The sequence below is a fragment of the Falco cherrug genome, chromosome 13, assembly GCF_023634085.1.
Source record: "Falco cherrug isolate bFalChe1 chromosome 13, bFalChe1.pri, whole genome shotgun sequence".
Taxonomy (NCBI): Eukaryota; Metazoa; Chordata; class Aves; order Falconiformes; family Falconidae; genus Falco; species Falco cherrug.
The window spans coordinates 12,896,935-12,911,764 of NC_073709.1; the positions used below are offsets into that span (position 1 = coordinate 12,896,935).

The 14,830-nt window shown below is 47.3% G+C and overlaps 1 protein-coding gene across 2 annotated transcripts in view; it reads left to right on the top strand.

The window, feature by feature from the left end:
- VIT (vitrin) overlaps positions 1-14,830 on the top strand; it is a 53,154-nt gene that overhangs the window by 33,157 nt on the left and 5,167 nt on the right. For both annotated transcript variants that reach the window (XM_027805296.2, XM_055725488.1), the window contains 9 exons: positions 348-386; positions 481-537; positions 1,164-1,235; positions 2,827-2,874; positions 8,345-8,407; positions 10,842-10,989; positions 11,190-11,293; positions 11,802-12,028; positions 14,064-14,577. In XM_027805296.2, the coding sequence (XP_027661097.1) occupies positions 348-386; positions 481-537; positions 1,164-1,235; positions 2,827-2,874; positions 8,345-8,407; positions 10,842-10,989; positions 11,190-11,293; positions 11,802-12,028; positions 14,064-14,577 (1,272 nt within the window). The remainder of the gene's footprint in view (positions 1-347; positions 387-480; positions 538-1,163; positions 1,236-2,826; positions 2,875-8,344; positions 8,408-10,841; positions 10,990-11,189; positions 11,294-11,801; positions 12,029-14,063; positions 14,578-14,830) is intronic.

The window sequence follows — 14,830 nt, forward strand, 5'->3', positions numbered from 1 at the left end:
ATAAAACTTTGATAACCAGCGTGAGAGAAGGGAAGTTTTAAGGAAAAGCAAATCACAGTAACTACACACCTTTAAAATGCGACAAGAGACCTGTACAAGTAATATTTCTAACTGAAGGGATCGTTAACTAGGCTAACCTATATGACAGAGAGAGCAAGACAATCCTTTTTTACATGGGCTCAAAATATACCTTTTAACATCTGAGAAAGTATATTAATGAAAAGTCTCTATACATGAACCATTAACTCTGACAGCTATAAAATGAGACTCAGTGAAAAAGCCAGGTAGCAGTAGTCCTGAACCAAACGTGGTATAAATCACACTTTTCCATTTTGATGTCTACTCAGGACAGGTTCAGGCAGCACAAGGAAGAGGACAGAATACAGGTATGTCTTAAATTAATAATAGACTTGGATTCCTAGAATACTAGGAAACCTTGCATTTAAGTTCCATGTACTAACCAATATAATATTTTTAAAGCATTCAGGGGGACATCCACCTCTGCAAGTAACAGGAATATTTTACGACCCAATACAGGTAATTCCTTCTCTAATTGCTCCCTGTAGCTAGTTCCACCACTCACATCTACCAAATCATGCCGTAATGCACTGTTCTTCACTCCAAATCACATTCGTAGCATGGTGCAGTGAAAGCAGATATTACACTGGTTATTGCATGACAATTACGTAACTTTTAGGAAAACAATTAAACAAGGATAATTAAACTTAGAATTGTTCTCAACACAGTATTCTAAAACCATTTATAAAGGTCTTTTATAACATTTACTGTTGCAAAACGAGAGGGGAACTTTGTGTCTGCATTAGTTCGGGGATGAAGGCCTGACCCTGCAAGGAGACGGATATTCAGTCTCCAGGCCCTGAACACGATCAGCATCTCAGGACCCACTACCAGTTGTTCTAGTGCACCAGTGAATAGCTGCAATGTGCAGCACCTACTAACATTTAAACTCTTCAGCTTTTGCCAAACTCTTTCAGCTTTTAAATTCTTTTTTTTTTTTTTTTTTTTTAATCCATACTTTCCATCTTCCTTTTCCATTTGGTTTGAAAACATGTGCAGAAAGATAGTTGGGGGCCACCACATCCCTCGTGATTGTGCGTCTCTCTCCTTGTCTGCTAGCATGTAACCTCTTGCCTCTTTGTCAGATCACGCAGGTATTCAGCGTCAAGAGCCTGTTGCTGCCTTCCGGAGGGCTGCCGGCTCTCCAGCCCACCTGGGTGAGTACGATTGCTAGCAGCAGATTTTCTGCTCTCTCTGATAGTTTTAGCAACCCCAAATTAGCCCTCAAGCAGTACCGCCGATCTTTTCACATGTCCTGGAGGAGGACCAGGGCAAGCCTCCTGCACTGAATGTCAACTAGCAGCTTCCTGAATGCAAAAGGCATAAAGGCACAGCTCAGTAACTGGTGAGCTGTTGTTTCAGGCCGTGGGAATTAACATCTACCACAATGTTTGCAATTTTCCTTATTTGTTAGTCAAAACAAGAAACAAAAAACAACTCTGTGCAGCCTATCAGGTTTTCGATCGAGCTAAGTCTTCTGTTCCTGTTCCCGTTCCCAGGAGCCTCCAGGCTGACTGTGACCATAGAGGTCGCCTTTAATACTGAGGGTAAAACATCACCCGTACTTCCCTTCCTCCCTGGCTGCACAATTCACAATTCACCATCCTTCACCAGCAAGCAGCAGCGCCTTCAGTGGGTGCTCTGCAAGGCCACCAACAACTTCCCAGGGCCCCAGCATGCTCAGACCCCTAATGTCTGGACCAAGAGATGTGCTGGCTAATCCTCAGGCTAGCCGAATTTTGCCAAAGAAGCAGGGCAACATAGTGCTGAGTCTTGTTTACATCAGTTTGACCCCACCTAATTGCTTAAGGCACCTTAAGGTCACCCCAAAGGTGATTACAAAGCACAAATTTCCCATCATGAATGACACTGTTTTCTTCATCACAGAACAAGAAGAAATAAACGCACAAACACATACTTGCCATATTCTCAACGAGTCCTGATCTTTTTTCAGCCCAGGTTTTGGCAGTTCAGATGTCTTGCTTGCAAGCAGCCGATTTTTCTAATAATCAAAGGGAAATTCCTGAACAAGTCCTTGCTTTCTTGGAAAGGAGAGTTTATCTTGATCCTACCAAGCACCCGCAAGCTGCTCTGCAAACAGCAGCGATCAGTTCTGCGGGTTTGGCCGGGCTGTTGAGGAACGTCCCCTCAGCAGCTCAGGCTAGCAAAAGGGTGTGCTGGAAGAACAACCTCCCCGACACACCAATTGCCTGCGCAGCTTCTCGCTTCACATTCTTCAGAAGGTCCCAGCTCTTCCAAGCGCTTCACAAGGCACATTAACTCTCTTGAAATCCCTTATTCACTCAGCCCAGAATTTTTTTCAAGACAATTATATTGAAGAGCTGTGGTGGTGGTGTCTTAGGTTTTTTTTCTTTAAAGACCAGCCTTGGAGTATTTTAAAAGTCAACCCTTTATTTTTATGGGTGTCATCAAGTGGGGGAAAATAATAAAGAAAAAAAAGCTCTTGCAGTATCAATGCAATTTAGAGGAACACATCCAAAAGATCTAAAGAGACATATTTAAAATCATAAAAAAGATTAGTGCTTTGAAGGCAGTGATACGGTGCTCCTAAATATGGCTTGAAGTGTGTACATAAAGGTTTCCAGGTTTACTGATTTCCTTAAGCTCCTCATTGTTAGTAATAATTCACTGTATGAACTGACCTTTCTAAACTGAGTCAGAAATTTGTAATCGCCAGTAATTCCATTAATTTAAGTAATAATTTTTCTTCTCTTTCATGTTTGAAAGCAATGGAAACAGACTCGTGGAAATCTGGATTGAGCCTTTTTGACACAGGTAAATATTTAAAGCATCCAGTAACTAGTTTGGGAATAACTGGTTTCCATCACACACGGGAAAAGCTAAATCTATTCATCAGGCCCACGACACTGCTGATAACAATCTCATTTTAAGGAGTAATTACAGTATTTAAAATGAGACATGAGGCTTACATCTTAGTAGTTAAAATTATTTTGTGCCTGCATCAGTCTCAAGTTCCTGCCTAAAGCAGGAGCAGAACAGATGAGCTCTGGAAAGAGTTGTCAGCTATACTGCAGGAAAGGGGTTCTAGCTATATAAGAAGGTATTTTGGGAATGCCACACTTGTGATCGCAGCCTAGAGCTGAAATCAGCGAAGGAGAGGACAGATTATTCTGATGTCAATGTACTTAGGAAAGACAGTCACATAAGAAAAGGAGGATTTAAACTGAGTGTAAAGAATAATGAGATTCACAGAAGTTTTCTGACATTTTAACCTTAAAAACTGAAAGTATGGAGATAACATTTTTATAATTACTGGTGAGTGAGGGGAGGAAATCTCTACCTTGTAGCAGGTTCAGGTAGCGACAAGACCAAGACTTGTACAACCCTTAATTAGGATTCTACATGTTCAATATTTAAGTGACCACTTTCCCCAGGAACATTTAAAGCAGACTAGACAAAGCACAGGCCAACTCATAACAGGGTACTCTCTCACTAGGGGTTGGAACATCCAATATAAGTTTTGTTGCTGGAGAGAGCCGTGCTGGTGGCCCTTGTAAAGACCATTCCCTTGAACATTCTGCCTGCTTCAAAGCTGAGGCATGACTGATCCTTGCACTGGCTGCAATGAGCAGCGCAGCCCATATGCACTACCTTGCAAATCCAATGTCAGCAGTGGTGTCTGTTGAGTCCAAATTTGCATTGTCCCAAACATGAACAGACCTCCCTTCTTCAGCAGCAGTAGTCTGAGCCAGAGAGAGGAAGCATTTCTATCCTCTGTAGCTTAATCCATCACAGAGCTTATTTAGAAAAAGCTACAGCACTAGGGCCAGGGGTGCAGAGGGATATTTTGAGGCAGAAAATGACAAATTGCATTAAATGCAATGAGAGGCTGGGTGTGGGGGAAGGGATGTTGTATTAATAGTTTCTCAGCAACTGAAGCGCTTGCGTAGACTAGTGTGATAAAGTCTGATGAATTCAGATTGTCACTTCAAAGGAATGGTTTCTGGCATGGATGTAGTCACTGCTGTCTTGCTTAAATGAATGGGAAGTTTAATCAGCACCGACAGCTGTGACAATCAGTGAAGGGAACTTTAATTAGCATGGAGTAGACTGCCCATGCAGCAAGTTGAAATTCCCATGGCAATAACAACATTAAATTAGACTAGCGGAACAGGGAGGCCCATAGAGACTGACCACCTCCCCAATTAGTTGGGGAAGATTATTTGGCCGGTGACCTTATTGTTACACTAAGCACAAATCAGCAAGCTGACCCACAACCTTCAGGAACTGGTAATTGCACTGGCAGATAAAAATGAAAAGTGCTGCATCGCCTACACTTAGGTCTTCCACACCAACAAAGCTCATGTCAGCTCTATGCCTGGGTAAAGAATACTGACTTTATGAGACGAAGATAAAAGCATGAGGCAGATGTATAGGCAGCTTCCCTATACAATTTAGTTGCTAAAATGAATGGCACCTGTTAATATCTAATTTCACTACAGTGTTAAATCCACCTACTTTCTGTTCTGCAAATAAGGAAAGTTGGGGGAACTGCACATATGGGATACCAAGCTGGCATATGTGAGGTATGCGGTGCAGAGGCTGCAGGATGAAGCATGGCTTTGGTGTATTACTGGGGAACTGTTATGTGCCCGTGTATAATAAAGCCTGTACTGGAACATACACAGTCAGGAGGGCAAGGTGCCGACTATTTCAGATTTTAAAGAAAAAATCCCCACAGTCATTCGCATCCATGCTGTTGACAAAGACAGGTTATGTACGGGTCCAAGTCATTGCCTCCATTCTCTTTCTCTCTCTCTCTCTCTCTCTCCATATTGCCCATAACGTCTACATCAGATAAACCCACCATAAGCCAGTTCTGCCAGCAAAAAGAGCCATCTTGCCTGCCAGTCACCCTCTGCCCAGGCACCTGCATGGCTAGGGGGTGAGCTGCCTCAGGGAGCTTGTCCAGTCCATTGCTAACCTTTTTCTTTCTTCCCAGTTTAACTCTCCTCTTTCCCCCTCCTCCTTGCATCCCCCTGACACCAGGCAGGCGCAGGGGCTGGTGGCGAGGCAGAAGCAGGCAGGTTGCATCACCTGAAAAGTGTCTGTGGGACTGTGCCAGCAGGCATTTACACACAGGCAAAGCCAGGGCAAAGAGGTGGCATTGCCAAATCATACTGGCAAGCTTTTTCTCTCCTGGGTTTGGGAAGCTGTGGCTGCTTCTGGAGCGGCAGGGTCACCAGGCACGAGCGCACAGCCCAGGGCTACTTGGCCCTGCAGCCACCTCCTCCAAAATGCTCCCCTGCAGCTCCAGCTCCTTGGCTTCATTTTGCCTGGCTTGCTGAACCATCCTCCTTCACATCTCTCCAAGGAGCAGCCGCGGACACATGCCAGCCGAAGGCCAGAATTCGCTCTCCTCCTCTAACCCCGTCCTGTTTCCCCTCCCTGCACTGCTGCTGCCACTTGTGCCTCCCCAGGCCACACTTGTGCCCCTGCGTGCCTGAAGCCGCTGGGCACTCTCCCATCAAGTATTTTCAGTCAAACTGCTTCTCCGCCACCACTGCCCACAGTGCGTCACACGGCGGAGGGTTTACCGCCTGGGCGCAGCAGCTCACTCGTGCTGCGTGCCCTCCCTCCGGCCGCTGCGCGCCCTTCCTCGGGCCAACGGCAGGTTTGGCCCCGGCAGCCAGACTGTCAGGCCTGAGGCACACCAGAAACACTTGCTGCAGCAGATGTCCCTGGGCAGACAAAATTCCTACAGCGTCCTTCCCTCAAGCATTGTTTAGGGCTTTTGTTTTCCTGCAGGATGCAGGGGCTGTCACCCCTGCTCCAAAAACTTCAGCTGTCCTCAGCCAGGAGCCAGCACCCCGCCTCAGGCAGTGCTGCCCCAGCACCACCAGCCGCCTCTCCCTGCTGGCGTTCCCCCATGCCAGCGGACCTCCTGCGGGCCAGCCGTGCCGCCAGTGGTCTCTTCCCTGTTCCTCGGCTGGGATCTCATCCCAGGTGTGCAGAGGACGAGGAAGACGAGAGGCACAGGCCAGCAACGTGCTGGACAACGGCTCCAGGCAGCAGGGACAAAGCCAGCTGGAGCTGGGCTCACCAGCCCGCTTTCCAGCGGGGCCAGCCTGCTCTGGCAGCACAGGCCGGCTCCACTGACTGTGAGGCATTTGTGGCACCACAGGCAGTGCTGGAGTAGGGAGAGAGCCCCTGTGCCCTGTCCAGAAAGTGTCTGCTCCAAAGCACGGGCAGGAGCATAAGGAGGGCTCTGCATGGCACCACCTGCTCCCAGACAAAAAGCCACACCAGCTCTGCCAGTCACAGCCAGGGAAATTCTCACACAAAGAGATCACTAGCTCTTGCCATAAACAAAGTAGGGCTAGCCTTTGTGCCCTTGGCCTATTTCATTTATACACAACCCCACGGGCCCCTGTATGAGGCCGAGCCCAGCGCTCCAGCTAGCTCAGCGTCCTGTCTCTAGCGACAGGCAGCAGCAGATAGATGCCTGGGGATGAGCAAAGCAGAGGGAAGGCACGCAGCGCTGCTGTTAGCAGGTCTCTTTAGTCCCTGCAGTAGAAACTTACTTCACTGGCAGCTGAATCAAAAAATGAGAAGCCAAAGCAACCTTTCTGTCCTGCAAGGATGCTGCAGTGTGCCATAGCCTCCCAGCAGGGGATCCGGCATCAGGACAGCTTTACATTAAGCACTCTGTAGTTAGACTTAATACAAACTTGGCCACTCAACCAAAACAATGTGCAGCTTTCCGCATGCAGATGGAAGGACTCAGAGTAGTTGTATTTGTCCCTTATGAGGCATGGATCATTAGACATAAACTGGAATGGAAATGGAGGTGATGGAGGGAGCTGAGCTGGTATTTCTCCTCATTTTCTTGATTGTTTTCTGCATTATTATGGCTTGGACATTAATATCTTCAGCAACCAGCTTAGGCAGTGCAGGCACTCAGAGCTGTTACATCTCCTATCATATTTAGGTGGTGACCTTCATTGATGTCCCTTTGCCGCTTGCTCTCTTTACATACACTGATGCTCTCATGCTTGGCTTGCTCATGGTTGGCTGCTGTGGAAAGACAAACCCTGTGGCACCTAGTAACTTCTCATCTTTTTTCTATATTATGCTCACACTTTCTAAACGTACCTTTTTACTGTCTCTCTGAAGCCTGTAGTCTTTCCTCAACTTATTTGGTGATGAAGACTTAAGGAAGTCTTTTTTGGGTTTGGGGTTTTTTTATATATAAAAATTAATATGTAGTTTACAAAAAGAATAAGCCATTCTGATGTTCTTTTGACCAACTACTTCCTTGGTGAGTGTTCCATTTGGGGCTTGTCTGATCATTGCTCGCTCTCCTGTGGATTATCCCAGCTAAATCCCCTTAATCTTGTCATGCTGTACTGAAAAGAAACAGCTCTTTGCCCTTGCTCAGGAAGGAGATACTGTACTGTAGGAGTATCTCACCAGACGTTCAAGTCATGAGTGAAGTTCAGCATTTTCAAACCTTCTGACACCAGCCTGATGATGCCCTGCAAGTCAGTGCATCTCAAAAGGATATAAACTCACGTTCCCAAGGCTGCTACCATCTAAATATCTCAGGTGCAGCCTCAGCTAAAATCCACCAGTGACCCATGAGACTGTTTCTCATGACTTGACTGTAGCACTCTGCCACCATTTACCCCGTTTCTTTTGTGCTTTGCAAAACAACCCAGTCCTCCAGGAGCACCTGAGGAGCTGTAGCTTGCATTGCTTCCCCAGCTGTAATGCGGTGGGGCGAGCCGCTGCCCGCACCTTCCTCTCCAGACCGAGAAGCAACATGCTAAATCTCGTCTGCTTCAGACTTTGTGCAGCTTGTAAAGCACAGGTGAAGCACAGTGAGCCAGCGGGGTGGCAGCACTGGTTCTCTCGGGGCAAAGTGCTGGGAGATCACCACCCTGCACCACGGTCACCAGCCTCCACACTGGAGGAACCCTCTACTTGCCCATGCTGCTCTCAAGCCCTTGCAGCAAGGGGAATGACTCGCAAAGGGAAGTCAAAGTTGGTGCTTGGAGAGATTTTGGTGGCTCTTCCAGAGATGCCTCCACTCTTGTTTTAGTACAGAAGCAATGTAGGTGGAAAAAGATTAGCTCCAAGGATGTGCTCCCCATCCTCATTTCTCTCCCACATCAATCCTCAGGCCAGGGGGGACCCTGCAGCCACCCCATTGCCTGCTTCCTTCCAGAGTGAGGGCAGCCACCAAGCACACACCAATGGAGCCTTTCCTTTCTCTCTCTAGGCTTCAGTTCAAAGGAAGAATTGAATCCAAAGCCGCTGGAGTCCATCTCCCAGGGGAACCCAAGTACGTACTTCACAATTAATTTCATAATTAAGCAATATCATCTTATTAATTACACATTGCTAGAATGTATTCAAATGAAATAGCAAAAGATAAGTTTTCAAGAAAGCCTAAGAAACTCAAGCAATGCATTTTACCCTTGCAGAGGAACAGCAAGCTCTCTGCTGATCCCCCTCATACACATAATTGTTTTTTGCTTCTACAGGGAAGGAAATAACTGCCAAGATTTAGCTTACCTGGGCAGGGAGATGGTGGCTGCTCACCGCTACCTCTTCCCGGGCAGTATCAGCTCCACGTTCCTGGGGTGCAGAGCTTCACTCAAGGACTTTGGTGGTGGAGGACAGCAAACCAGCATGTTGCAGCCAGGGTTAGGTGCGCAAGCCTTGCTGACCAAAGCAGGCTCCCGGGGCTATGCTGAGTGCAGGCACCCTTCCCACAGCAGTAGGTGGGAGGGAAGAAACCACCTGAGCAAGGGACACGGCGCCTGCCACAGCAAGGAAAGAGGAGATGCACAGGGAGCATCAAGGATCCCTCGGTCTGGGGATGGAGGTGTAGGGTCCCCTGCTCTGAAAAGGAAATCTTCTGCAGCCCTTTGCAATTAAAGGCAGATTTGCTCATTAACTCATCTTCAGATGGGGCCCAGAGTAGAAGGAGAAAGAGAAAGCAAACTCTGAGTGGAGAGATGGGGTCATCTGCCGCCTCCCTCATGGGAAGACACCCTGGAGAAGGGGCTTCATCCTCCCACTGGTGCCTGGGTCCTCTCTTACCCATCCTCCAGCAGCTGAATGCCGTCTCTCACAGAACTGGCATTTCAAGGACTCTAAGTTGACTACTGAACCAAATGTCTATATATTCCCATACGGTCCTCCCAATACTTAAAAGTATTTTTTTACCTATCAAAGATGTAAAATACACCTAAAATTTATACAGAAATATGGGAAAGTAGAGAAGGGGAAGGATCTGTGCTACAGACCAAGCTGCCTGCAGGAAAGCAAGGCTCAGTGTAGCAGAGATGCAAGCAAGCACAGCTGTGTTTCCAGCAGTTGAATTTAGATAAGGCACACCAGAATCAAAACTCTCATCCTGCTGATACCTCTAGGACCATAAAAGCTATAACCCAGATCTTGCCTCCCCGCAAATCAGAAAGAGCTTAGCTACCTACAGAGCAACTTTAGCCTGTGCTCTTGCAGAGTCCTACTAATGTCCCGGCACCAAAATACTCCTGCTGTCTCAGTCCTCCCCAGAAATTAAGTCTGTATATAAGTGTATGTAAATCTTTGCATGCCCAGATCCTACTGGCTAACAAACTCCCCACTTTCCACACATAGACTACATGGTGAAGCTCCTTTTGAAGGACAGGAAATTCGGGAAAACTTGGCCGCTAATTGAGGTATTATTTGTTGTGGGTTCCCGGCCTAGCCTCACGATCTGCTGTGAATGAACACGGTTCTCAGTCACGCTTCTATAATTCAGCATTATTAGAATTAGAAAAACAGACAGCTACGGGAGAAAAAATTGAAAGTAATGAGATGGGAGGCAGTTGCATAAGCCAGTAAGAACAATTGGTGCTTTGTAGCCTTTGGGCTACCTAATCATTAAAACACACTATTTTGGACAGTCTGATTGGTAGGAGGCATCATCGGAGGGAAATGAAGAGATGGGGATGACCCGGACGCCAGAGGGGGAAAATGTTAATTAGCGCTCTAGTTAAGCCAAATTTTGATCCCGCTCCTGGTCGCAGTCCAACCGATGAATGTTTTACCACTAACTTGCAGAGACATAAAAGCAAGCTGACAGTGATGAAGACTGCATTCGCAAAGTGCAAAGATGAGGTTCAGCTGTGCAATTAGAGGGAAGAGTTTGTTTAGGTGTAGGCATAGCTTTTCTAGAATACTGCTTTCAGCTCAGAGAGGCATAACACAACAGCACACTGCTGTTAAGCCCACAAAAGTGTTACCAAGGAAAGCCCTGCAGTCTGTGCTCTGCAGGTGGCCAAACCACAAAATCCAAGGGTCACATCTGGCTATACAAACTCTCACCACCTCTGGGCTGTGAATAAAGCGGGCTGAGCCCAAGCCCAGGCTGCAGCTCTGAGGGCACAGGACAGGAGCCGGCTTGCTCCTGCACGGCTGACCTCTCCTCCATAGCCCCCAAACACCACGTTCCCAGATTGACCCCTGGGGACAGCTCCTTGCCCTTTTGTCACCCAGTCAGGCTTGGATGTTGTAGGGGAGAAAATCATGCCAAGGACCATGTTTACTAATAAGTAGGACAGACTTGAGCTGACAGCTGTGACTTGTCCTTGTGAAAGGCTTTTTGGTAGAGTTTGTGCAGCAGGACAAGTCACTGGGCGCACTTTTTAGGCCTTTGCTCCTCACAGGAAGCACAGCTATCAGAAAGGGCTAAACTTTTTTTCTGTTTGTGTGTCTCTTCTCAGATTGCAAGGTTGATTTGTCCTTCTTGATGGATGGGAGCTGGAGCATCGGTAAACGCCGCTTTCAGCTCCAGAAGCAGTTCCTCAGTAACATGGCTCAAGCCCTTAGCATTGGCAGCGCTGGTCCTCTGATGGGCATCATTCAGTACGGGTAAGAGCTTCTTGTGCAGCTGCTCCCCTTGCCGCAGGCCACGACTGCACACTCTGGCAGCTGTAGCTCTGCGGCTGACACACGGTTAAGGTCTCACTCCAGCTTTCACTCAGGAGCCAGATAGCACAGATGGGTCCTACAGCTTTTGTATTGTTGCATATGAAGCAAAAACTGACAGTTGCTCTCATTTCTTCTTCTAGTGATGACCCTTCCACAGAATTTAACCTAAACACTTATGCCAACTCCAAAGACCTAAGAAATGCCATCGAGAAAATCTCACAGAAAGGTGGACTTTCCAACGTGGGTAGGTGATGGGGCTGCTTGCATGTCCTCAGCTCGGGGAGGCTCCAGACCCTGGGTGGTACATACTCCTCACCGGGTGCGGAGGCTGTGACCGAGCAGTGGTCAGCGTTAGAGTACAGCTGGCGAGGGGGTACCACTCCCACCATGACCTGCCTGCGTTGGTCTGAGGCATTGCCACTCTGCCACAAGCAGACAGGATTTACCTTTCTCCTCGTGGGCAGGTGCCCCTGAGCCATCGGGGATCCTTGCTAACCCAGCCTGCCACCCCCAGCCCCTCTGGGGCACAAGGAGGGGGCAGATGGGGCTCTGCACAGGAGGGCTCAGAAGGCACTGGCACCGACAGCAGGAACCTCCCCTCCTGCTCGCACAGACACAGAAACCACTTTCTCCAGCTCTCAACAGGCCTCCAACTCTTTTTTTTTTTTTTTTCCCCCTACCTTTTCATGAGGTATTATCAGGCAGAGTGCTTCCAGACCTGTAACTCATCCTCATCTCTTCTTTTATTCCAGGGAAGGCACTTTCATTTGTTAACAAAAACTTCTTTTTGGATGCTAATGGAAACCGAGGTGGAGCTCCCAACGTGGTTGTAGTGATGGTGGACGGGTGGCCAACTGACCGAGTGGAAGAGGCCTCCAGGCTGGCTAGAGAATCAGGGATCAACATTTTTTTTGTCACTATTGAAGCAGCTGCTGAAAGTGAGAAGCAGAACGTTATCGAACCAAACTTTGTGGACAAGGTACTTACTGGGCTGGGCTATGGCCAAGAAGCTTGGCTCTGACTACATTCTCCAAGCTGTTTCATTTGGGGCATTTCCCTTTCCTTCTTACCACTTACGGTTATTTCTTGTTCTGCTGTCCTGCTTATACCATCTTGAGGTCTCCTGGGCAAAGAGCCAGACAGCAATGCTGAAGTCAGAAAGGGAATGAAGTCTGTCCTGGTTTGAGGCGCATCACAGAGCAAATGGCTTTTTAATGACTAAACGTTGGCACAAATCTGCAGTCCTATCGAGACAAGGTTTTCCAAATATACAGTAGCATGACAAAGCACAGTTGCAGCCTGAGCTTTCCACAAGCCTCCCTCTGTGCATCTCCCACCTGGCAAAGGCTGAGGAGCCCTGTCAGCCTAATGTCACTGTTGCATTTATGAACAGGTCCCATACATGCAAATGTTGGGACACTCCCAACACAGGCACAGCCCAGTTGTTCAGCTATACTGGGTAACTCAAAACATTTTGTTTCCACTGTTGATCTGATGCGGGTTATTTTTCTGTTGTTTGTTTCTGCTGCTATGGACTTCACGGTAGCTCTTGGAAAAAGAGTAAATCCCTGCCCTATGCAGCAAAAAAAGAGAACGCAAGCCTTGAACGTTTTGCATTTGGCACTAACACAGTAGCTGCCTGCTCAACAGTGCTTCAGGGCAACCTGGCACCCGGTTATCACAGGAGGTATCTAACAAGTGCTAGAACAGGCTGGGCTCAGGAAGCTGGGTCGAATTATCTGGTATTTTCAGAAAACAGATTCTCATCAGGGCTGTATCACTCTGCCATGAAATAATCTCCCATGAGTTTCAGAACTGCTCCAGAGCTGCACTGTCTCTGGTCAGCATTTAATTGGATTGCAGTCTCATTTACATGTAGTATTTTTAAAAGGACAAAGCTACAGTGAATCTCTGCAAACCTGCTAGGGACAGAAACGAGAGTGGGCCCAGAAAACAAAGGTAAAGAGGGAGCAGTGACTTGATACTGCTGCATCACAACACTAAAATAACATCAAGAGCAAACAAGATCAGGGCACCGTGAGGAGCCTAGACTGTAACTCCCTTGGAGCTGTTAGGCTTTATGCAAGTCAAGACCAAGCACCAAAAACCAGTGCCTCAGTCTTTCAAAACACTCAGATACACACACACAGAGCTGATCCATAAAGCCTAGCTTAACAAAATATTCTTACCTAGAGGCCAAAGGCATTAGCATTCACAAGGTGCTACAGCCAAGGGCAATTGATCCAGCCTGTCCCCATCACTCCCCCACCCCTTTGCTTGACTTCTCTCACTCCCTCTTCTGTACCACCTCTACTCCCTACCCACACCCACCTGACTTCCACTCACGCTGTAGAAGCCTCTGGCAGATCTACTCCCTACAAGTATTCAGTTTTAAAAATCAGTGTGGGTTGTTGGGTTCTTTTTTTTTTTCACTATTTGGCAGAGCCAGCACAATGGGGAAGCTTTATAAAATTTTTGCATTTTCACCAAAATTGCCCGGGTTTTTTTCTTCTTAGAAGGGTATGAGCCAAGGATAACCCAACTTCAGCCCCAGTTTTCAGTTCAAGATAGCAGGCAAAGGATTCCTTGTTGCCCTAAACAATCGGAGCTGAAGTTGCCACCTGGCAAACACACAGGCTCCCATAATGTCCACTGGAGCCACACTAGCAGCAGCTCGGTGATTTGGATGCTTTTTCTGCAAACAATATAACTCATCTAAAAAAGCTTGACAGGTAGCAACCTTGCTTATTACATTTCTTTCACTACTACAATATCAGCTCCATCCTACAGCTTTAAAAAAAAAAAAAAAAAAAAAGGCAGGAAAAACTGTCTCATTACACAAGTATTTGTGATGTTACGTTGACATCATTTCCCAGGGAAGCAGATGGTCATGGAGAAGAGGCCGGTTCGGACTCCAGCATTGCTCTTTCCAGGAGTCTATACTTACAATTTAGCTACATACTGAAACACACAGACTGAATGTTCATTGCACTCATCCCTGTGTTGCCTTGCAGGCAGTGTGCAGGACAAACGGTTTCTATTCCATCAATGTGCCCAGTTGGTTCAGCCTACACAAGGTGGTGCAGCCCCTAGTGAAGCGGGTCTGCGACACCGATCGGCTGGTTTGCAGCAAGACGTGCCTCAATTCAGCTGACATTGGTTTCGTAATTGACGGCTCCAGCAGCGTTGGCACCAGCAACTTCCGCACAGTTCTCCAGTTTGTAGCCAACATCAGTAAGGAGTTTGAGATTTCGGACACCGACACCCGCATCGGAGCCGTTCAGTACACCTACGAGCAAAGGCTCGAGTTCAGCTTTGACAAGTACAGCACAAAGCAGGACGTGCTGAGCGCTATCAAAAGGATCAGTTACTGGAGTGGTGGGACCAGCACGGGAGCAGCCATCAGCTACGCCTCAGAGCAGCTGTTCAGCAAATCCAAACCCAACAAAAGAAAGATCATGATTCTCATTACAGATGGCAGGTCTTATGACGATGTCAGAGTGCCAGCCATGGCAGCTCACCAAAATGGTAAGCTCTTCTATCACTGCCTGCTCTCCCTACATGCCTCAGCATTCATCCAGGTCAGAGAAATGCAGTTTGCTATGATCTGAATGCACCGGATGAAACTTTATGAAGGAAGAGTAGCACCTCACTCTGGGGTCTTGTTGAGCTCTAGTAAGACCAGCATCTGTTTGATATCTGAATGAGGAACTCGGGGAGGGGGTGGGGGGAGATAATAAAAAATAAATAAATAAAAAAAAATCACAGAAATCTAGCAAAA